This window comes from Haliotis asinina, chromosome 2 (assembly GCF_037392515.1).
Source record: "Haliotis asinina isolate JCU_RB_2024 chromosome 2, JCU_Hal_asi_v2, whole genome shotgun sequence".
NCBI classification, from domain to species: domain Eukaryota; kingdom Metazoa; phylum Mollusca; class Gastropoda; order Lepetellida; family Haliotidae; genus Haliotis; species Haliotis asinina.
This window is the reverse complement of record NC_090281.1, coordinates 8,920,061-8,944,943: the sequence shown is the minus strand read 5'-3', so window position 1 is coordinate 8,944,943 and position 24,883 is coordinate 8,920,061. Positions and strand designations below refer to the sequence as shown.

The window sequence follows — 24,883 nt, the reverse complement described above, 5'->3', positions numbered from 1 at the left end:
AATCTTTTTTCTAACACAGCTCTGAATGTACTGTGAAAATGGCCGCGGCCACAGAATCTCACGGAGTATCAACAGCACCACAGGTTTTGATTGTTTATTTTGTTATGTATTCATTCAATGATGAGCACGTCGACATGACAACCTATGAGTTGATAAGCCCATTGCTTCTCATTTTCAAAATTAATATTGTTTTTGTTTCATATGACTTTTCTGTAATTTTAAATGACTACCGTTTACGCCTTCGGTTTTCGTGATGCATTGACACCCGTTTTCGTTGGTGTCAGCGCGTACGTATTTCTCCATGTTTAGCCATCTCTTAATACAAAACAGGGGAGTAGTGCACTTTACCGGACGCAATTTTTCCGATTTTTTTTTTTTCGGATGGATATCCTCGCACCAAAGGTAAGCCAACCCTAACCTTTAGTCACTAACCCTAAGGATCTAGATGGGTGGGTTGGGGTGTACCCAAGGGCCAAGAGCTAAGGATCTAGAAGGGGGGTGCCCAAGGGCTAAGGATCTAGAAGTGGGGTGCCCAACGGCTAAGGATCTAGAAGGGGGGTGCCCAAGGGCTAAGGATACAGCAGCATGCTCATTAGCAAGGGCTCAGCAGTCCCCAGGTAGCGCGCCTATTAAACTGCACTCTAACCAATATCTTTTGGTATTCACTTACTGAAACAAATCCTCAAAAATGACAATTCAACCTATAAATTTGAAAGAAAAAACGTAATGAAAAAAAGCCCGCGAAATCAGAGTTCAAATGATTCATTAAATTCCACCAGCACTGGGGGGAAAAAGTGCTTTCAACAACTATACTGTGCTGTGCTCATAATGCATGCATAGTGAGTAGGTTCGCAGAGCTTGAAGCAGTATGCCTGCCCGGAGTATGAGGTCGAGAGCAATAGTTAATCTGTTTTGTACACAAACAAGTAATAATCGTTACATATAAAATCTTGTTGTTCGTGATAGCACAGTCTATCACAGAGAAAACTCAGTGTTTATTAGCACCTATATATCTGCCTGTCTGTCTGCTAATGACAATATGCAATACACAAGTTTAATCACTGAGCACATGCAGTTTGAAATTAACACCTATCAGGCTGATAAGCCTTAAACAAAGACACGGCTAAGTATATGAACCTGTAGCCAATGGCAAGATGTCGTTACACATGAGTAGACACTCTCTGGCTCTGACTGGTTTCGGTATCACGGCTACTTTGTTTCAAGGGAGGTAAACCCAAGTACAAACTATTGCACTTTTGATTTGCGATTGTATGCTTATAATTTGGTTGATTTGTTTTTTCACAATCACCAATGCATTTTATGTATCATGAACAAGTGATAACTGTTTGAATTAAGTTTGATTTTTTGGTTGCATGTGACCTTTAATGAAAGTTCAGTGAATGAATCCAGTGTAATCATATTAATTCGTGGAAACACTGCACTGTCTTTATCAGGTTTTGCTTGATAGATGTACTTGTACATATATTGTGTGCAGTATCGGAAGGATGCTTAGGTTCAGGTTTAGGGTTGGTTTCCTTATATATCCTGCCTCCTGACAAAATGGGTTTTCAACTGGATAACTGTAAAATATTTCAGGCGCGGAAAATGAATACAATCTTTCAATATCATTCAGCCTACCTTCAGACTAGATCATTTGTTTCACAAACTGTTGCATTCCCATGTCAAGTGTTTTTATCATTAAATGGCCGTTCCAGTTGTAGCGATCTCAAAACTCTCGCTGGATGTGATGTCATATGTTTTTCATCATTTTGTTGGCTGTGTATTTTTAGAGATGTTGTTATAGTAGAGTAGGCCTGTTGTATCAAATTCAAAACACTTGAACTAACCAGTAAACAAAATAATTAAAACAGCACTAGTTTATGTTTACTGTTCAAAAATAAATTTGGCAATCCAATTTAACCTGATCAATTTTGTGATTTTGATGTGCCATAAAAATAAATCAACCAGCAACTAATTAAGTACTTCGATGCTGACTCTTTCTAAACAAGTGGAAATTATTTCTTCTCATGGTAAGGTGTTGGCAAATTGGATTCACTCAGTATCTCAGCTTGACTTCCATTTGGTAATGTGAGTTGACCCCCACATGGTGGTTGCTGACACCTGAAAAATGTGAAATATTCCCAACTTCTATTTAAGGATATTTTGAATGAAGTAAATCGCTTTTTACGTGGAGCAAGCTATGACAGCAAAATTGGAGAAGAAAGTCTTGCCCAGTCAGCGCTGTTCTTGTTGCGGACGATGCCTGCAGCCAGACATGCAGTGTTGGAACACTTCTGCAATGTCTTTGATGAAGCAGTCAACAACCATCTATTGCAGATGGAACTTGGACAAAGTGTTACAGGTGGGTTGAAACAGTCAACAGCATTGTCTGTCCTTACTGGCCTAAGTCTGAAGTCTGTACTTTCATTATGCTCTGTGATCATAAGATTCTGGGTTCATGTAGGCCCTAGCAATGATCATCTGGCTGTCAGTCTCACTGTGTTTCATGTCATACCTACACAGGGTGGAATGCTGCTCATTGCATTCAAATCTTGTTTGTTTGGTCCTAAGTTGATCAATTACAGGCCACAATCCAACAAGAAAACTGTAAGTGTAACTATGGGAAGCATGCCCATGAATCGAAGGCCTGCTGTTTCAGATGAGACTGTGAAGACAAAGGAGGGAATCCTGCAGGACATCTCAGGGGTACTGCTCAGCTTCATCCAAGTCAACCCAGAAGCCTGGGCTCCCATCATCTCCGCTGTAAGCTGGTGCTAGTGTGATGATAATAATACCTTCAACAGCATACATGAAAAGAAAAGACACAGTTTTTCAGTTAAAATATGGAAACATTGTGTTCCTCATGATAAACATAAATTCCTTGAAGGAATACTTGACCAAGATATGTGTAAATATTGTTATAAAGCAGGAACTACACGATACACTTCAGTACATATGTCACTATTAGATGTCTATACGTCTTCACATAGTAATTTTTCAGCAGATGTGTTTGTTATATACCACATGTTTTTGTCCATGTTTGCTTACTTCAATTATTACTTACAGTCAAACATTAGAAACAGTATTCAAGATTAGAGTTTGTTAGATCGTAAACACACAGTTTTCGATAGTTAAGATACTGTTCAGATTAAACAAGCAGGTTAAGAGTTACAAACATAAAATCTGAATTTCCTTTAGAAAAAAAGATTTTCTAAAAATAGCCAATATGATTTGAATAGAAATAGAACTCTTCCTTATATTTTATCTGGAGGGGCAGTGAGGTAGCCTAGTGGTTAAAGTATTCAGTCTTCTCGCTGAAGACCAGAGTTTGATTCTCCACATGGGTACAATGTGTGAAACCCATTTCTGGTGTCCACCACTGTGAAATTGCTAAAAATGGCATTAAACACAGCTCTCTCATTCATTCTTATCTGGTGTTACCCACTGTGACAGTGCTAAACATGTATGACATCTGAACTTAACACAAAATCAAAGTAGTATTCTTTGATCCTGTTTGCCAGTGGTCCCTGGAGCTGTTGGGACACATCAGCTGTAAGTATGCAGAGAAGCGAGGGATGACTCACTCCAGCTCCCTGAATGAGGTGCTGCAGCTATGGATGACCTGCTTCCCCACCAAACTTCTCATGGAACTTGCCTCCGAGTGCTTCGCAGCCATGTGAGTCTCACCATCCAAATTCACCTCATCTTGCCAGATTTGTCACTACTGATTTAGAATATCAAGAGTTTTCTTTCCTTGGATATTTGTCCGTGTTTCCTATCTGTTTCAGTGTCTTTATTACCACATAGTTTCTACATCTAATTCCACAGTGCACCCAGTGTACAGTAGCACAGCACTGTTTTTTGCTGTACAGAGTTGCACCACTTGCTGTTGATTATTGGTTTGAATCCCAAGTTTTCCAGGATCGTGATGCTTGGTCCAGCAGCACCATATCTGTGCTTATAGCTTTCACCCAGTTAGTACATGAAGTAATACATGCACAACATTAAGTTTTCCAGCCACTGTAACCAAAGACTGTTGAGAGCGCTGATCGTAGCAACTGATGTAGGTGATATATCCACTCATTCCTGTTCCAGGGTTGGAGGAGCTCCTGACATGTGTGTAGATGCTCTCCTGGAAGCTTCAGTCAAGTACAGCCCACACTTTGACTGGGTTGTAGCTCACATTGGGTAAGCTGTATGTAGCTCATGTATTTATCACAGATATAAGTTGTATGTTTTTCACATATTTGTTTCTACTTTACATGTATATTTTCCAGTGGACAGTCTGTGTCTTAAAAGACATTCTCCATATCCATTAGGTGACTGACTGATACTTACCTCATTGCATCTAAGTAATCATTTGTCAAGCCCAGTAATAAATGAAATGGTATTCAGCAATAATAGACTTACAAATCATCAAAAAAAGCATGTACCAGTTAAACAGTCACACAAAAAGAGCTGCATTGATGGAGCAAATATCATTAAAGTTCAAGTCAGTTTTGGGCAGTGAAGTAGTATTCAGTAACGCACATGACCACCATGAGCACAAATGCATGCTTCTACATGTCTTTGCATTGACCAAATGAGCCTTCAAAATAGCAGTTGTGGAATGTTCTGCCATTCTCTCCGTAAAGCCTACACAGAAAGTGTAAACACGATTTCCAATAATGCCCCAAGCATGTTCAATAGGATTCAGACCAGGTGACCTTTCAGGTCAGTCCATATGTGTGATGTTGCTGATCTAAACAACATCTCTCTCTCAGGCATTCTCATCCATAAATGTGAATTTAGGACCCACTTGTTGTACAGGAGGAATAATTACAGCTAGGTTTACACCGATCTGGGTGCATATGTGAAGAGTGGACACTACAAGTAAATATTGGTTTGCGTTGTTCGTCTGTTGCTTAATCACTGAAGTCACACTCAGCTATTCCAGGCATTTTAAATAACTAAGATTGGAACAGTGGGTTCGGTTTGCTTGTTGTTGCATGATGACCTCAGCAAAATTCTTGTTATATGGCAACGGTCTGTAAATAATCGAGTTCGGACCACACAATCCAGAGATCAACATAAAGAGCATCAGTCTATGGGTATATGATGACATATGTTAGTCTCCTCTTACAACAAGCATGGGTTACTGAAGACCAATTAAACCAAGATCTTCATGGGTAAAGATTGAAATGGACAAACCAGTAGAGTAATGATCTACTCAACTGGATCAATCAGGTCAGTTAGATTGACACCTTAACCTCACTGGTCACCTGGTACAACAAGCATTGGTTGTAGAGGACCAGTTACAAAACAATCTACTTGACAAAGCTAGCAAGTTGACAACATGCCTTGCATGTTTAATTTTTGTTAATCGTGTGTACACATGTTTCACCTTTCTGTTGCATCATTCTGTGTTTTCAGTAAATGAAAATCAAGTAGGAATAAAAATATGTGTTGGTTAACTATCTGTGAGGATCACATAGTTATGTGGTGATATTTGTGGGACAGATTCTAATACCATTGTCAAGCAAGAACTTAGGAACTCATGTAATGGTTCAAGATAAACTTATCCTCATACTGAGTCCATCTACTTCAGATCGTGCTTCCCGAAGATGATCATCACTCGAGTGTTGAACTGTGGTCTGAAGGATTTCTGTAACCTGGGAACTGATCTGTCAGAGAGAGACATGTCATCACGACAAAAGCTGCCCAAAATGGCTTCAGTTGTAGGAATTCTCGGACATCTTGCCTCCAAGCATGGACAAGATATTAGACGTGCTCTGATGAAACTATTCGAGGTGAGCATGACCACCGGACAGTAACAGTCAGTCTGCAGGCACCATGATCTGTCACTGGTATCGCAGAACCTGCTGTGATAATATACTAGTATTACTCAATGCTGAGTGAGTGAGTTGGATTTTGCACCACTTTTAGCAGTATTCCAGCAACATCATGAAGGAAAACACCTGAAATGGGCTTCACACAGTTTCTCAACATGGGGAATCAAACCCTGACCTTTGGGGTGACAAGCTAACAATTTATCTACTGGGCTACCCAGAAGCCTCTGCTCAGTGATGTAATTGTGTAGAGGCTCAGTGATGTAATTGTGTAATATCCTTTAGTAAACAAATATTGAAGTGCTGTAAGTTAGTGATAACTCCATAAGATAGCTGTAAATAGTGTAGTAATGGAAAAAGTGGTGAATCAAACCCTGATTGAGCCAATGTTTTACCCACTAAGCTTCCCCACCAAAGTAACTGTCTCGCTCCTCATATTTCAGGAGAGTTTATGTGGTGAGAGTGATGTGATGAAGGTGAAGACAGTGCCATTCCTGCTGCAGCTGGCGTCCATGTCACAGATGTTGCTGCAAGTGCTCACTACAGACATGATCAAAGCCTGTGAGTCTCCTTGTAGATTTGGCTTAGGCTGGGGTACGAGATCCTCCTTGGGGTACTTATACATTCCTACATATTTTTATTTTAAAAATACAGTTACAACTGTCGCAAGAATTTCAAGAACATTTAAATGCTTATAAGTACCCCAGGGAGGACTCTATTCAAAGAATATGCAACCTCTACAGGTTTGTTCGAATTTAGGGGCTCTGAAGGTGACAATGTAAATGTTTGTGCAGATATTCTATGTGAAAGTTTGGACCAGTACCAGTGTTCTAAACTACTGGGAAACAGTAAACTTAGCACATATGAGTGCTGCCCACTGGCGCTTGCCATTGTGATTGAAAGGGCCCCAGATAGTCTGCAGTCAAGTGTACTGTTCTACCAACTTGCCATACCAAACACATAAGAAACTTATTAGCAAGACATGTGCAGCTACGCGTGAAATCAGTTTCATCATTATGCATTACACATGCACTAGCCTCTGTCTGCTCTCCCTTTCACAAAACAAATGGGTTTGCTCTTTGCCATGCACTGAGTACCTCTCATGTTCTCTGCACCGATCCCACTTATCCTTGTTTGCCTCCCTGTCATTGAGGCACGGATGAGAATAGTGTAACCTTTGAAGCTAGATTTTCCAGTTTCTTCATTTGTGTTGCTACCAAGTCTGCTGTGATCCATCTGAATTATCCTCTTGATAGTGACTCCTGATGTTCTCAACAAACTTCACGGCCAGTTCTCCAAGTGGAAGATGGCAAACATTAAAGAATATGAGAGGTATGTACTGACTATGCAACTAAAACAAACATACATTAATATAAGTTATGTTACTTTTGCCAAAAACTTATGCTCACATCTGTCACTGTTATTTTTTTTGGTAGTTATGTATATTTACCCTTTTAACTCAATTCCCTTCACCTTCACTTGATGTGATTGCTTCCTGCCCATTTGACACCCCACTCCACACAATGTGACTCTTCATCACTGACATCCTGAGCACTAGTCTCCACTCCATGATGTGGCTGTCTATCACTCTGCCTCACTACTCTATGTTCCACTCTATTCCACTCCTCCCCACTCGATGTGACTCTGCATCTCTCCACTACTCTCCGCTCTACTATCTGGAGCCTTGTGAATAGTTGACTAGATTCTTTTCATATCTGGTACCTAAGTTCATCACAGTATAAGAAAGGTCCCAGTCAGGTTTGGTGACCTTGACCTTCATTTCAAGGTCAAATGTTTTACCCTTGTCAGTGAGATATCTCAAGAACCATTCTCTGGACATACTTCATATTTGACACCAAGCCTTATCAAGAGAAGATGCAGGGCCCAGTCGACTTTTGTGACCTTCACATAAATTTCAAGGTCACAATGACACTTTGAAGATTTCAGCATGTTAAAGGTCACATGCAACGTAAAACACAACTTTGCAGATTCTGGTACCTTTCGGTATGCACTTACCAAAACAAATAAAAAATGCCCATTCAACCTATAAAGTTGAAAAAAACGCGATGAAAAAAAGCCCGCAAAATCAGAGTTCAAACGTTTCACTAAATTTCCCCCACCGCTGGGGGGAAAACTGGTTTCAACAGCTGTGCTGCGCTGCGTCCATAACGCATGCGCAGTGAATAGGTTCGGGGAGCTTGAAACAGTATGCATGCTGAGGTCGTGAGCAGTAGTCTAATCTTGGTTGTGTACACAAACAAGTAAATAATCTACTCGTTACGTAAAAAAACTTGTTGATTGTGGTAAGCAGTCTCTGTCACAGTTCAGTGTCATAGGTTTATTCACACCTATATGTCTGTCTGCCTGTCTGCTAAAGACAACATGCAATACACAGCTTCAATCATTGACCACGTGCAATTTGAACTTAACACCTATCAGACTCTACGACATAAAGAAAATAAGTTGATTTATGACTCGTGCACCCGAGTCCCGTTTCTGTCACATTATGTCATTAGGCACGTGTGATACACATGACATGTTTTTATGTCTGTGGGTTGCAAACAAACTACATTCACTTTTTTCGGATGACTGGATCTGACAGAAACTGGTGCAAACTGTTGTCAGTTTCAAGTCCTGCTTTGTACTTGGACGAATGACAGATTCCAGCTACGCAGTAGTTTGCCATCTCTCATGACATGATTTTTGATTGGATCGAGCGCAAATTCAGAGAACATGTATTTTCCTAACCCAACATCTCTATATACATTCTTCATGGATAACGACTTCTTTTAGTGTATATGATTTTGTTTCACAACAGTATATAAATCCATACTGAAACGACACATCAAGTACACAAAAAGAAGTTGTTATCCATAAAGAATCTTACTTTCTGGTGACTGGCTATACTTCTAAAATGCCCATCAAACAGATCATCTTTCTGTACAACACAATGAACCCTCAGCACATCAGCAAATGAAACAGCCAATTGGAAGCCATCGTTACACATGAGTGCATATCCCGTCCGCTATGACTGGGTTCGGTTTCCCGAGAGCTTCGTTTCGGGGGAAGTAAGCCCAAGTACAAAATATTTTACTTTTGAATCGCAATTGTACGCTTATAATTTTGTTTCTTTGTTTTTTTAAAAGCAACAATGTATATTATATGTCATGAATAAGTGATAAATGTGTTTTAATTATGTTTGATTTTTTGGTTGCATGTGACCTTTAACTTGTATGTTAAGCTTGTCAGTGAGATATCTCAAGAGCCATTCACTAAACTTTCTTTATATCTGACACCAAACTGAACCTAGGAAAGCCACAGGGTCCTGACGAGTTTGGTGACCTTCACTTAATTTTCAAGGTCACAGCGACACTTTGACGATTAAGCATGCTATGAAGATTTCAGCATGTTAACTTGCATGACAAGCTTGCCAGTGAGGTATCTCAAGAAGCATTCACTGAACTTTCTTCATATTCGACATCAAGCTTTATCTAGAGAAGGCACAGGGCCCAGTCAATTTTGGGTGGCCTACGCGTAGATTTCAAGACCGTAGTGACGCTGTGAAATTTTAAGCATGTTAAGTTGCATGTTTAGTTTGTCATTGAGTTATCTCAAGAACCTTTCAGTGGACTTTCTTTGTATTTGACGCCAAGCTTCATCTTCATACACTTTCAAAACTTTATTGCTATATTGGTACATTGCATGCACCATGACATTGATGTCAAAGTCAAACATACTTTCATTCACACACTGTGTGTTGCAGCCTGCTCAGTCTAGTGGTCCACTTGGCAGTGAAGAGTGATGTTGGTGGTTACGATGTTGTAGAGTTCTTCATTACAGCTGCTGCTCCCAAACCCCAGCAGGGTCAGTATGATCAATGGAAACATAGATATTATATGTTGTTCACTGGTCACAAGGGTACATAAGTTGATATACGTTTGATGTTTGTGTACAGACATTAAGGGTGTATCAACACGTGGGCCCCCGACAGACCCGTGAAAAACAAATTTATCTTACCAAACACCACATGTTAATTTTTAATTGTTTGAAACATGGGTACAAACCTTTTTGTAGCCATCACTAGGTGGTAGACAAGAAAAACAGATTTAGAGTTATCTCCCTTCCATTGATTTGCATTTGCAAAACATCGGTGCTCTCTGTTCATCTTAAGTGATTCAGTAATATTCGTGAAAAGGAATTACTACCATGAAGTACCAAATCCCAGTGGGGTACATTGAAAATAATAGAAACGCGCTCAATCAATCAGAAAGCAACATGCATGTGTGAGGTAAGTTCAGTTGTCATAATGAGTGTTACAGAATCTCTCTCTGACCATATACCCTGTTTCTTCAGTACAAATCTTGTAATCAAAAGAAGGTAAATGACACCTAATTCCGGCTTATTTCTAGGAAAGGAAATATAAAATGTAACTTCTTTCCCTTCTTTTAAGTAATGTATAAAAGGTTTGCCTTTTCTAAGTGATGATATCTGTCTCATCAACTTTACATGTTTATGTGCTATGTTTAACTTTAAGAGATCACAGTTGTAAGATTATACATGTATTCTACTGGCAACCTTGTGGAGTTAGTGATTACTCAAAATGTTGTTCTGTCAGATGGAATGGAGGTCACTTGTCCAGTGAAGGAAGTCCAGGATGCATGCCATGAACTGATGGTGAGTTGTGTCATGAACAGGTGATACGTTGTCATGAACTGGTGGTCAGTTGTGTCATGACCTGGTGGTCAGTTGTGTCATGAACTGGTGGTGAGTTGTGTCAAGAGTTGTCTCATGAGTTGTCTCATGAGCTGTGTCATGAATTGGTGGTGGGTTGTGTCATGAACTAGTGATGATTTATGTCATGAACTGGTGGTGAGTTGTGTTATGAACTGGTGGTCAGTTGTGTCATGAACTGGTGGTGAGTTGTGTTATGAACTGGTGGTCAGTTGTGTCATGAACTGGTGGTGAGTTGTGTCAAACTGGTGGTCAGTTGTCTCATGAGTTGTCTCATGAGCTGTGTTATGAACTGGTGGTGAGTTGTGTTATGAACTGGTGGTGAGTTGTGTCATGAACTGGTGGTCGGTTGTGTCATGAGCTAATATGAGTAGATCATTGAACTGATGGAAAGTGGTGTGTGACACAAAACTTTGACAGTGTCTAATTTACTTTTCAGAAGAAGTGGGCCCTTGGCCCATGGTTAATTTGTGGGACACTTGCCACTATAGGTGCCATCAGTAAAGACCAGACAACAATGCATTCACTCTGCAATTTTTATGAATTTGTCATGCAAATAGCTGTTTATTTGTATCAATTAAAGTGTTACTTTAAATTGTATTTGCTGCCGTTTCTTTACCATGAAGCATATGTTTCACTGCCATTTTCATTTGTCCTTTCAACCATTTAGCTTGGACAGCAAGCACTATAACTGGCACTATCAAAGTCTGTTGAGTGTGGAAGTATGGAAATTATCAGTTACACTCGTTGCAATGGAACCCACGGATACAAACCTTACCATTTTATTTGGAATGAACGGGTTGATGTTTTGTTCTCAGTTTTAACATCAGTCAGCTTATCACTGGCTTTCATCTCAATTATTAAATTAGAACTGTCATCACTTGACCTTGCAACGGTTTGGGCATTTTCTGTATCTGCTTTCCTTCATTTTTGTTTCGAAAAACACAGCAGCAAACGACTTTTCAGCTACATGTTATTTTGTTAACTGCACACTCTCTTTTCAACTTCAGTTACTGCCCTTTGATATAGACCTGGGAAATACAGCAGGGGCAGGGGACGTATAACTCATAATGTATAACGAAACATCGTGACATGAATAAGCTACATACTATAAGTTCCATGCATTGATTTAGGCATCACATTAGATGTGGGGAAATCGTGTACAGCACCGCAGGGATTATGAATGCTGATTTGTTGCCCGGAACTGTGAAAATATGTTGTGAATGTTAAAGAGCTTGCAGAGGTATGTTTCTACATGAGTGATATGAGTCAAAGTATTTTTATTGTGCACCAATCAGACCCATGAGATTAAGGGACAGTGCATAATTTTTAACTCATGTACCAGTGGTGCAAGGGCATGGTCTAAATTAGTCTCTGCTTTGATAACTGGTTTGAGTACTGGATAAAGTTGATTTCTAGGGTTTCTGGGGTGTGAGTGAGCTTGGGTCCAGGACCTACAACCAAGCAGTATAAAACCAAAATCATGCACTCACAAGTGAATTATGTCTAAAGATATAAGAGCTTCTAAGTGTGAATTAGACTGACCATAAATTACATCCAGATTCATGCACAGATAGGATGTTGCTCATTACATCAATCACTTGTTCATCTAGTCAGAATTACGTCCTTTTTGGTATAGCTAACCTGATGCTAAACAACAGATAAAAAGACAAAACATATGTGAACTCATTATGCTGTCCTGCTATGTTCAAGGATAAGCTGATCTATGAAATCCAACACACAATTCACTCCCGGAAGAAGAATATGCCCAACCAGGACCTGCCACTCCTTGCTGGGCTGGCTGCTGAAGTCCACCGACTTCTCAAGCTCCTTATCGAGAGTGAGGGACAGAGGTGAGGATTGATTCAGAATTTTTTAGCATAAGTTGTTATTTATGGAGAAAATATTCAAACATCCATTGTGACATAATGACAGTTCCATGCTATGATGTTTCATATCTTCTCTGAAACCACAAATCAAAAGTTGCAGACATTTATTAATTCCTTTCAGCCATATTAGTGTGGATGAAATGAAATTCTATGTGTTTATGAAGTGGGAATTTGATTCCCATGGTAGTTCTATTGTCAGGATAACATTTGACCAACTTCTGCATGTACGTGGTTAATATCAGGTAAGAGACACAACGTTGTGGCTGCATGTATCTAGTTATTCTCCTGACAAGCAATAACATCAGCAGATTGCGTCATGTTGTTTCTGATAATATGCAGTGACGGAGTGTTGTTTAGTTCCATGTCGGCTGAACATATCACAACATGTCTGAGTCATAACATCCTCCCATTCTCTGGTTCCAGCCACCTGTGGGCGCAGCAGATTTTGACGTTTGTGGCTCTGTACTCTGGTCAGTCCTGTGCGGCCACCATCTTGTCAGGAGTCATTGCTCAGTCAGTCCGACCAATGCAGGTACCATGCCTGTCCACTTCCACATTGAGAAATATCATCATTAACTGTATAGCTATATCATGCATTGTTTCCTCCTTGCAGTTGTTTTAAGTTTGAGTTTGGAGGGGAAAGAAACGTTTTCAAAATGTAAAGGAAAACCAAATTCTATGGATAGTCAATTTATTTATTGCAATGAGATTTTGGTGTTGATACTAACACCGTTATCACCGTAGGTGTAAGTCCTATGCTAAAACACCACACTCATTGCAATAAAGAAGCTGACTGTCCATAGAACTCGGTTTTCCTTCATTTTAGCAACCACTACAATGCCTCTGAAGGAATATCAAAATGTGTATTTGATGACACATTTAGGATACTGGGTCATTTCTATACAAAGTAATAAAATAACACATCTGACTTTGATATCCCATTATGTTATACCTTATGACATGTGACACTGTATTGCTTATAGTCAACAGTGTTTCTGAGACTCCAGAAGGGAATAGAGATAGGCATCCCTAACCTCATTACAACAACCATGCGATACGTGTTTGACCTGCTACAACCTCACACATCAACCAATCAGCACCGACTCCTGAAAAACCTGCTGTTCCTCATCCAATGGGAGAAAAAGACAACGTCATTCAAAACTAAGACAACCAGGTAATGGCATGGAAAACCTGTTTACACTGTTGATCCAGTCAGCCTTCTGAAGAATGTGTTACAGTGCCGATGGACACCTAAGCTGTGAGCTGGTCAAAGATATATAGAATATATATATTCTATATCATATTCTATGATATATAGAAGTTATTCAGTAAGCTTACATCATTTGTTAACTCTTGATACAGAGTCTGTTATACAGTAAGTGTTGATACTGTGTTTGTGATACAGTGAGCATACATCACTTGTTTAATCTAGATACAGAGTCCGTTAAACAGTAAGTTTACATCACTTGTTTGACAGTGTCTGTGATACAGTAAGTATACATCACTTGTTTAATCTAGATACAGAGTCTGTTATAATGTAAGCATACATCACTTGTTTAATGATGATACAGGGTCTGTTATACAGTAAGCATACATCACTTGTTTGACAGTGTCTGTGATACAGTAAGCATACATCACTTGTTAAATCTTGATACAGTGTCTGTTATACAGTAAGTTTACATCATTTGTTTAATCTAGATACAGAGTCTGTTATACCGTAAGCATACATCACTTGTTTGACACAGTGTCTGTGATACAGTAAGCATACATCACTTGTTTAATCTTGATACAGTGTCTGTTATACAGCAAGTGTACATCATTTGTTTAATCTAGATACAGTGTCTGTTATACAGAGTATGTTATACAGACTTGTTTAATCTTGATAAAGTGTCTGTCATACTGAGAGTGACTGGTCTGTCTTCGTTGTTGTAGTTCCCAGCTTAGGAAGTGTCTGGAGAAGCACCTGTTGTCACTGTCGGAGCTGCTGCTTCACCCCAGCCGTGACATCTCCTCCACCGTGCTGCAGATCCTCAGCCACATCCAGATCCCTGCAACACTCCAGACCTCCGTACTCATCTGTCTGTGCTCCAACCTCACCTATACTTTCTTCACCATGCTGAAGTATACAGGTAAATACTAGACTGTCCTGTACCATGCTGAAGTATACAGGTAAATACTAGACTGTCCTGTACCATGCTGAAGTATACAGGTAAATACTAGACTGTCCTGTACCATGCTGAAGTATACAGGTAAATACTAGACTGTCCTGTACCATGCTGAAGTATACAGGTAAATACTAGACTGTCCTGTACCATGCTGAAGTATACAGGTAAATACTAGACTGTCCTGTACCATGCTGAAGTATACAGGTAAATACTAGACTGTCCTGTACCATGCTGAAGTATACAGGTAAATACTAGACTCATCATCGCCATGCTGGAAACGTAGGTAAATACTAGACTCATGTTTTCCATGATGAAATATACAGGTAAATACCAAACTCACCTTCACCATGCTGAAATATACAAGTAAATGTAAGACTCAAGCACTGACCTCTTTATGGGATATGTTATCCTCTCCTTGCCAGATGATGCCAAAACTTTGCGGAATGTCCGGCTCTGTAAGAGCTGTTTTCGCCAGCTGCATCGCCATTCTTCAGCACAGTGTATGCTAATACAGTTCCTGACAGAAGGTGCAACTTCTCAGGTAACCATTTATCCATTTCTTCTGACTTCAGATATATGTGCTGTTATCCACAGCTTTGCTTGAAATCAGCTCTGCTTGTATTAAAACATATGTGTTCTTTTGGTTTTGCAGGAGAACTGCTTTTTGTTTGGAGGGAAGTTTGATTCCAGGTCAAGAAAGAGTTTACAGTCTCAAGATACCGTCTCCTTGTTCAGGGAGAACCAGCAGCGAGCCATGTCCATGACCTTGCCAAAGACTTCATCCAGTGTCTTCCATGCTGGGGTCATAGGTCATGGTTTAAAACCACAGCCAGTCAAAAATAATTATTCAAAGGTGAGAAAATTTGATGTCGTGATCTGTGTGGTCATTAGTGACTTATCAGTGTGGTAGCCAGAGTTTTACAAGTGATGATAAGTGATGTACCCAGTTCATTATCTTTGCCTCTTTCGTTCCAGTAGGGCAGCCTGTACTGGGGCAGTAGGGTAGCCTGTACTGGGGCAGTAGGGTAGCCTGTACTGGGGCAGTAGGGTAGCCTGTACTGGGGCAGTAGGGTAGCCTGTACTTGGTGCAGTAGGGCAGCCTGTACTGGGGCAGTAGGGCAGCCTGTACTTGGTGCAGCAGGGCAGCCTGTACTGGGGCAGTAGGGTAGCCTGTACTGGGGCAGTAGGGTAGCCTGTACTGGGGCAGTAGGGTAGCCTGTACTGGGGCAGTAGGGTAGCCTGTACTTGGTGCAGTAGGGCAGCCTGTACTGGGGCAGTAGGGAAGCCAGTACTTGGTGCAGTAGGGTAGCCTGTACTGGGGCAGTAGGGTAGCCTATACTGGGGCAGTAGGGCAGCCTGTACTGGGGCATTACAGTAGCCTGGACTGGGGCAGTAGGGTAGCCTGTACTGGGGCAGTAGAGTAGCATGTACTGGGGCAGTAGTGGGTCAGTAGGGAAGCCTGGACTAGGGCAGTAGGGTAGTCTGTACTGGGTCAGTAGGGTAGCCTGTACTGGGTCAGTAGGGTAGCCTGGACTGGAGCAGAAGGGTAGCCTGTACTTGGACAGTAGTGGGTCAGTAGGGAAGCCTGGACTGGGGCAGTAGGGTAGTCTGTACTTGGTCAGTAGGGTAGCCTGTACTGGGGCAGTAGGGCAGACTGTACTGAGCCAGTAGGGAATCCTGTACTGGGTCAGTAGGGTAGCCTGTACTGGGGCAGTAGGGCAGCCTGTACTTGGTGCAGTAGGGCAGCCTGTACTGGGGCAGTAGGGTAGCCGGTACTTGGTGCAGTAGGGAAGCCTGTACTGGGTCAGTAGGGAAGCCTGTACTGGGTCAGTACTGGGTCAGTAGGGAAGCCTGTACTGGGGCAGTAGGGTAGCCTGTACTGGGTCAGTAGGGTAGCCTGTACTGGGTCAGTAGGGTAGCCTGGACTGGGGCAGAAGGGTAGCCTGTACTTGGACAGTAGGGTAGCCTGTACTGGGGCAGTAGAGTAGCCTGTACTGGGGCAGTAGTGGGTCAGTAGGGAAGCCTGTACTGGGGCAGTAGGGTAGTCTGTACTTGGTCAGTAGGGTAGCCTGTACTGGGGCAGTACTGGGGCAGTAGTTTATCCTGTACTGGGGCAGTAGGGTAGCCTGTACTTGGTGCAGTAGGGTAGCCTGTACTGGGGCAGTAGGGTAGCCTGTACTGGGACAGTACTGGGTCAGAAGGGCAGCCTGTACTGGGGCAGTAGAGTAGCCTGGACTGGGGCAGTAGTGGGTCAGTAGGGAAGCCTGTACTGGGTCAGTAGGGTAGCCTGTACTGGGGCAGTAGGATAGTCAAGTGGGTAAAGCATTTGCTTGTCATTGTACATACTTGGTTTGATTCCATGCATAGGTACAATGCATGATGCCCATTTCTGGAGACCCCAGCATGATGTTAGCTGGAATATTGCTGTAAGCAGTGTACAATAATACTCACTCATTCTGTCATCAGAACAGGTAAAGACTTTTACCTTTTAAAAGTAAGTAAGTGATGTACCCAGGGTATCCTGTACTGGGGTACTGGGGGATCCTGTTCTAGGACAGTAGGGTGTCCTGTACTGGGGCACTGAGGGATAATGTTCTAAGACAGTAGGGTATCCTGCACTGGGGTACTGGGGAATCCTGTTCTAGGACAGTAGGGTAACCTGCACTGGGGCACTGGGGAATTCTGTTCTAGGACAGTAGGGTATCCTGCACTGGGGTACTGGGGAATCCTGTTCTAGGACAGTAGGGTATCCTGCACTGGGGTACTGGGGAATTCTGTTCTAGGACAGTAGATTATCCTGCACTGGGGCACTGGGGGATAATGTTCTAAGACAGTAGGGTAACCTGCACTGGGGTACTGGGGAATCCTGTTCTAGGACAGTAGATTATCCTGCACTGGGGCACTGGGGAATCCTGTTCTAGGACAGTAGGGTATCCTGCAGTGGGGTACTGGGGAATTCTGTTCTAGGACAGTAGATTATCCTGCACTGGGGCACTGGGGGATAATGTTCTAAGACAGTAGGGTAACCTGCACTGGGGTACTGGGGGATCCTCTTCTAGGACAGTAGGGTATCCTGCACTGGGATACTGGGGGATCTTGTGCTAGGACGGTAGGGTAGCCTACACTGTTATTCTGCAGACGTCATCTTTTTCAGGAGCAAATTTCTCGGAACATTCAAAGTCTTGTTGACGCCCTGCTTATCTGTTGCCAAGAAATGGTTGCTAGGGATGACAGTCTGTATGACTCCATGGAAACTGAAATGAAGGAGACAAGAAGTCAGAACATCGACGAGGTAGCTGCCCGGACACTCAGTAGTGTGTTGGTTGAGCTGGCCACTCCAGACATGTTGTACAATGATACACACTGGCCAGAGGAGGAGTTTCTCAGGATCTCACTCGAGAGGTAAGTGGAAGGCAGCATTCAGTGATATACACATAGTATGATATAATCATTGACCACTTATGTAGCACAGATACATGTTACCCTGACAACTGATTATGGTGTCTTTAAATGCAGTCTTAACTTCCTGGGAAACATTTCTTGTATTTGTGTGTATAACCTGAGAATACTTTTCAATTTGAATCCTGGGTTCAAATCCTGGTTTGTTAGTTGCATGCCCGTGCTCTGGGATTTACTAATTTGTTAAAGGTGTAACTAGACCTGCATAACTGGAGGCTTCACTCCTACATGAAGCAGATGCTATGATGTAGCTAACATACATGCTTATCTCCCCTTGCCCCTCCTACAGGGACCTGCTGGTGTGGCACCAGATGGAGCAACACCCTGTCCTGTGGAACATCTTTTTGGCCTTCTCACACAGTGAGTACACAGAGTGGTGTATTTGTCATATGTGCGTTGGTGTACTCGTTAAGACATTTAGATGCAGCTTTAAGTCTGCCAACTAGAATGGCCACCATCTCAGGACTTAATCCTGAATTCTCCTGTAGGTAGAGAATAAACTGTCCAGTTCCTTACATTAAGACTGGATATCCTTCTTGTGTTCAGAATCCCCATGTTATATAGTGAACGAAAGAGTCCATTAATTGTACAGTGTAAACTCTCTTGTTTGATGGGTGAGTGAGTGAGTAAGTGAGTTTAGTTTTACGCCGCACTTAGCAATATTCCAGCTATATGGCGGCGGTCTGTGAATAATCAAGTCTGGACCAGACAATCCAGTGATCAACAACATGAGCATCGATCTGCGCAATTGGGAACCGATGACATGTGTCAACCAAGTCAGCGAGCCTGACAACCTGATCCCGTTAGTCGCCTCTTACAACAAGCATAGTCGCCTTTTATGGCAAGCATGGGTTGCTGACGGCCTATTCTACCCCGGGACCTTCACGGGTTTCTTGTTTGATAACAGTGTTAGCATCTACATGGAAGTGTGACATTTGTTGTAATTAATAAGTTGTATGTCCATAGTGTGGGAAGCTGATGGGGTAAAAAGCTTATATTTAGATAGTTTGAGGGCTTGCCTAGCATTTTTAGCAACAATAATGTGTAAAACCAGGCTTTTTCATAGTTGTAGCTAAACCACTGCATACAACTGTGTCCCATGTTCGGACCGAATGTTGTGTAAAGCACAGCAACAACAATAATAATAATAATAATAATAATGATTTATTTTCGATAAATTGTTATGGTGACGTGTATTCTAGTTTTGTCTCTGAGTCATTATCAGTGTCCTTGTGATAACGACCTGTGTACTGAGATGACCACTGATGAGGTCATATTTCTTGTCAAGGTTCCAGTGTCATCTGCTTCCTGTCACCAGTGTTGAGATGTATTATGGGTACAGTCCTGAATCACTTTGACAATAGTCGTGAGAAGGCAATGAGGAACTCACCCCAGTATTATGATGCAGCCTGCAGACTGGTCCAGTGCCTTGGGAGGGTTAGTTTACACACTTTATTAGTATTTTTGATATGGTTCATATTCTTTGTTTAATGGAGGAAGGGGTTACTAGTCATGTTGTATTGTACAAAGTAAGCTCTAGTTGTGTCCTCAAATGATTTGGTTGTTACTTAAAACTCCAGAATTTATCCAGGACGTATCTGTGTGCCTCTGGTTGTGCAGATATTTTTACAGTGAATGACAGAAGAATGGAATGATAGAAGGTAGACATGCCTATTATGGAATGGTAGAAGGTAGATGTGTGTATTATGGAATGGTAGATGTGTGTATTATGGAATGGTAGATGTGTGTATTATGGAATGGTAGAGGGTAGATGTGTGTATTATGGATTGATAGAAGGTAGATGTGTGTATTATGGATTGGTAGAAGGTAAATGTGTGTATTATGGAATGATAGATGGTAGATGTGTGTATTATGGAATGGTAGAGGGTAGATGTGTGTATTATGGAATGGTAGAGGGTAAATGTGTGTATTATGGATTGATAGAAGGTAGATGTGTGTATTATGGATGATAGAAGGTAAATGTGTTTATTATCGAATGATAGAAGGTAGATGTGTGTATTATGGATTAATAGAAAGTAGTTGTGTTTATTATGGAATGAGCTCTAGTTGTGTCCTCAAATGATTTGGTTGTTACTTAAAACTCCAGAATTTATCCAGGACGTATCTGTGTGCCTCTGGTTGTGCAGATATTTTTACAGTGAATGACAGAAGAATGGAATGATAGAAGGTAGACATGCCTATTATGGAATGGTAGAAGGTAGATGTGTGTATTATGGAATGGTAGATGTGTGTATTATGGAATGGTAGATGTGTGTATTATGGAATGGTAGAGGGTAGATGTGTGTATTATGGAATGGTAGAGGGTAAATGTTTGTATTATGGATTGATCGAAGGTAGATGTGTGTATTGTGGAATGGTAGAGGGTAGATGTGTGTATTATGGAATGGTAGAGGGTAAATGTGTTTATTATGGATTGATAGAAGGTAGATGTGTGCATTATGGATTGATAGATGGTAGATGTCTGTATTATGGAATTGTAGAGGGTAGATGTGTGTATTATGGAATGATAGAGGGTAGATGTGTGTATTATGGAATGGTAGAGGGTAAATGTGTTTATTATGGAATGATAGATGGTAGATGTGTGTATTATGGAATGGTAGAGGGTAAATGTGTTTATTATGGATTGATAGATGGTAGATGTGTGTATTATGGAATGGTAGATGTGTTTATTATGGAATGATAGAGGGTAGATGTGTGTATTATGGAATGGTAGAGGGTAAATGTGTGTATTATGGAATGATAGAGGGTAGATGTGTGTATTATGGAATGGTAGAGGGTAAATGTGTTTATTATGGATTGATAGATGGTAAATGTGTTTATTATGGAATGGTAGAGGGTAAATGTGTTTATTATGGATTGATAGATGGTAGATGTGTGTATTATGGAATGGTAGATGGTAGATGTGTTTATTATGGAATGATAGATGTGTGTATTATGGAATGGTAGATGTTTGTATTATGGAATGGTAGAGGGTAGATGTGTGTATTATGGAATGGTAGAGGGTAGATGTGTGTATTAAGGAATGGTAGAGGGTAAATGTGTGTATTATGGAATGGTAGAGGGTAGATGTGTGTATTATGGATTGATAGAAGGTAGATGTGTGTATTATGGATTGATAGATGGTAGATGTGTGTATTATGGAATGGTAGAGGGTAGATGTGTGTATTATGGATTGATAGAAGGTAGATGTGTGTATTATGGATTGGTAGAAGGTAAATGTGTGTATTATGGAATGATAGATGGTAGATGTGTGTATTATGGAATGGTAGAGGGTAGATGTGTGTATTATGGAATGGTAGAGGGTAAATGTGTGTATTATGGATTGATAGAAGGTAGATGTGTGTATTATGGATGATAGAAGGTAAATGTGTTTATTATCGAATGATAGAAGGTAGATGTGTGTATTATGGATTAATAGAAAGTAGTTGTGTTTATTATGGAATGATAGATGGTAGATGTGTGTACTATGGACAATGCACTTCAATGTCTTGATGTTGCTACTCCACAGAGCAAGATGCTGCCATCCCCCCTCGGCCACGTGGTGGACTTGTTCCACTTTGTCACTCCTTATGAGGGCTATCTGCTGCTTATAGCTATATGGAGATACATCAAGGTGAGTTGTATCATCATACTGATGATCACGATCATTCCTGAGAATTATCACGGTCCCTGGGCCAAAATATTTGTGATCACTGCAACATAGCACATCAGAAGTTGCTATTGTGAAATGTATGGAAAGTTTTCGTTTTGTAGTCCCTCTCTTGTGTACTTCTGTCTATGTTTTACGTGACTTCCCAGTGAGCGCCATGCCAGAACCAATCCTGCAAACAGCAATATGACCATGTCTTGTTTTATTGCAGGAGAATCCCCCAACCATCACAAGGAAAGATTTAGAGAGCAGAGGTAAGGATGTGATAATGGGAAACACAATGTCCACTCAATGTTTTGATGTTTTGATGAGCACATCATCAGATACATGGTAATATATCACCACCACACCATCACATGTTGTGCCACCCCACCTTAACCTCTGATATCACCCCACCATCACCCTGATATCACCCACCTTCACCTCTGATATCACCCCACCATCACCCAGATATCATGCACCATCCCCTCTGATATCACCCACCATCAAATCTGATATCTCCCCACTATCACCTCTGATATTACCCGCCGTTACCTTTGATATCACCCACCATCACCTCTGATATATCACCCCAGCCACCTCTGATATCACACCACTGTTACCTCTGATATCAGCCTACCATCCCCTATCATATCACCCACCATCCCCTCTGATATCACCTACCATCACCTCTGACATCTCCTCACCATCACCTCTGATATTACCCACCATTACATTTGATATCACCCACCATCACCTCTGATATATGACCCCACAGTCACCTCTAATATCACACTACCGTTACCTCTGAAATCAGCCTACCATCCCCTTTGATATCACCCACCATCACCTCTGATATATGACCCACAGTCACCTCTGATATCATGCCACTGTTACCTCTGATATCAGCCTACCATCCCCTTTGATATCACCCACCACCACCTCTGACAATTCCCCACTATCACCTCTGACATTATCCATCATCATCGTTCATATCATTCACCATCACCTCTGATATCTCCCAACCATCCCCTCTGATATCACCCCACCATCCCCATTATAGCATCCAACTATCACCCCTGATATCTCCCAACCATCCCCTCTGATATTACCCACCATAGTCTTCCCCACTCCAAAGCCCTGCCCTACTGGTGACCCTAGTGTGTTTTCTATTGCCAGTATGTGATGCCAAATACACTGAAGTCATCCAGTCCATCATCCACGCCAACATCGACAAGATGGGCCACCTTCACCAACGCTTCTTCCACCAGTCCACCAATCAACAGTGAAACCTGAGCTGTCTGGTCAAAGGTCGTATGACTTTTGTGCTTCAACATATATTCGACCTCTTTACATGACCTCAAAGGCCAAAGGTCTCTGCACTGCATTGGGTTAGAAAAACTCAAGCAAAACAGATGTGGTCACAGCACGAAGGACAAATTAGAGCTCTTGATGACTTGATCTCATAGAAGAATTTGTCTGATTATGCCAGGAATTTCTGTCAGTCATTTGTTTGAACAATGGATAGAGATGGCTTGACGATAGAAAAGAAGGGCTGGAATGGTTCATGAAGTATATGGAAGGAGGTGTGTTAGAAAGTGGTGGATATTGACATAATGACTGCAGGAAAGCATACCAGGAACAGCTGGTAGTGTGCTTCACCTTGATAGACCTTGGTATCAGACTTTGGCACATCAAATCTATACCTGTGTCCAAAGTTTTCATCACAGCGATGCATGTTTACTCCCAAACAAGGATAAGTTGGACAGGCACACACAACATGTTTATGCGAAGTAGGCGATGCACAGCAATGTGCAAACCCATTTGGTTCGTGATTAGGAGAGCAGATTAAGGCTAGCGCATGTGCAGTGCATGACAATGAAATTAATTCTGCCACACATTTCACCCATTACATTACACTTGATTGCAGATGGCCTTGGGCCCCTATGCTTACAATGGCAAGCCCCAGTGGGTGGCACTCGTACATGCTAATATCAGGGATGAGAATGGAAATTTTCATTTACAGCTGAAAACTAGTCGGGGGTCTGGGGGGTCCAGGGCGGAGCCTGGTCGGGGGCCCAGGGGGGCGAAGGCCTCCGGAAGCTCCTGGGATTTTGGCATTTTACACACTAAATATGGCTTCTAAAATCAATATTAACACTGTATATATATTTAGACGTTTCAGAAAAATGACCCTGGGGATGTAAAAAAACGCGGATTTCCGCGGATCCGCGGAAATTTCTCATCCCTGTAATATGGGTCAATTGACAGTGTTGAACTTATCTTTGTTTGCTAGTACAACTAGTGTCGCGCATGGCTTTCCTCATGCAATGAGATAATGACCAGTAATAACACTGAGATACTGTTCACAGCAGTGATAATCCCGAAATGCTAGCAGCGGCCAGCAACTCCGTCAGCAGTGTTGTCATTGGTCGTGTCTTTAATAGGTCACAAGACCAGAAGACTTCAAAGAAAAAGTGCTAAACATGTGCGCACATGTGTATAATGATGTATAAAATATGAAATAAAACCAAATATTGATGAATTTGTGTTGCTTACTGTTGATGATGACAGGAAAGGAGTGGCCTCATTGTGAAAGAATTTCACCTTGACCTTGACCTGACATTTCTGATGGCTGTGCATAACAAATCACAAGTACTGCATTTGTGTCAGGAGCTGGCTTGGGCTGTCGTTTGAAGAGATGTTAGCACCTGTTTCTTGTAATAACAGAAAGAGAAGAAATAGCATCAGGTGATGCTTGGTTTGTGTTTCATCATGTATTGGTGGTATTGTTCATATTTCATGTTTTGTATGACTTGTTTGTCTTGTCCAGATTTGAATATGTATAGGCCATTGTGATAGACTTGCCAACTTCAATATTCACTGATTGAATAAGGTTGTCAAGGTTACAGTCTGTAGGTTCCTTTCTTGTTTAACATTGCACTCATCAATATCCCAGCAATGTAATGGTGACCTGCAGTAAACTGAGTGTGGACCAGACTGTCCAGAAACTGATGATCTGAATGAACCACACCATCAGGGTACAATAACGTGCAGTCAACCTTGATGCATGCAGTCACCTCTTTCAGTTTGCTAACAACTGTTGAATCTATACATGTTCTTGCATCTGCAAGTTGTGTCTTCAAACCCTGAGTTCTGCTT

The 24,883-nt window shown here is 41.5% G+C and overlaps 1 protein-coding gene across 1 annotated transcript; it reads left to right on the top strand.

Annotated features, from left to right (window-relative positions):
* The first annotated feature begins 21 nt into the window (after nt 1-21).
* LOC137273200 (integrator complex subunit 5-like) lies at nt 22-24,268 on the top strand. The gene is made up of 22 exons (XM_067805698.1): nt 22-83; nt 2,158-2,362; nt 2,660-2,763; nt 3,522-3,676; nt 4,096-4,188; nt 5,588-5,789; nt 6,272-6,389; nt 7,085-7,160; nt 9,592-9,692; nt 10,444-10,502; nt 12,273-12,412; nt 12,872-12,980; nt 13,432-13,622; nt 14,381-14,577; nt 15,036-15,154; nt 15,266-15,466; nt 17,768-18,015; nt 18,362-18,432; nt 19,361-19,509; nt 21,602-21,706; nt 21,954-21,996; nt 22,901-24,268. Exons 1-22 carry the CDS (start codon nt 39-41, stop codon nt 23,008-23,010), a joined length of 2,841 nt encoding a protein of 946 aa, XP_067661799.1. The 5' UTR covers nt 22-38; the 3' UTR covers nt 23,011-24,268.
* Nucleotides 24,269-24,883: the final 615 nt, after the last annotated feature.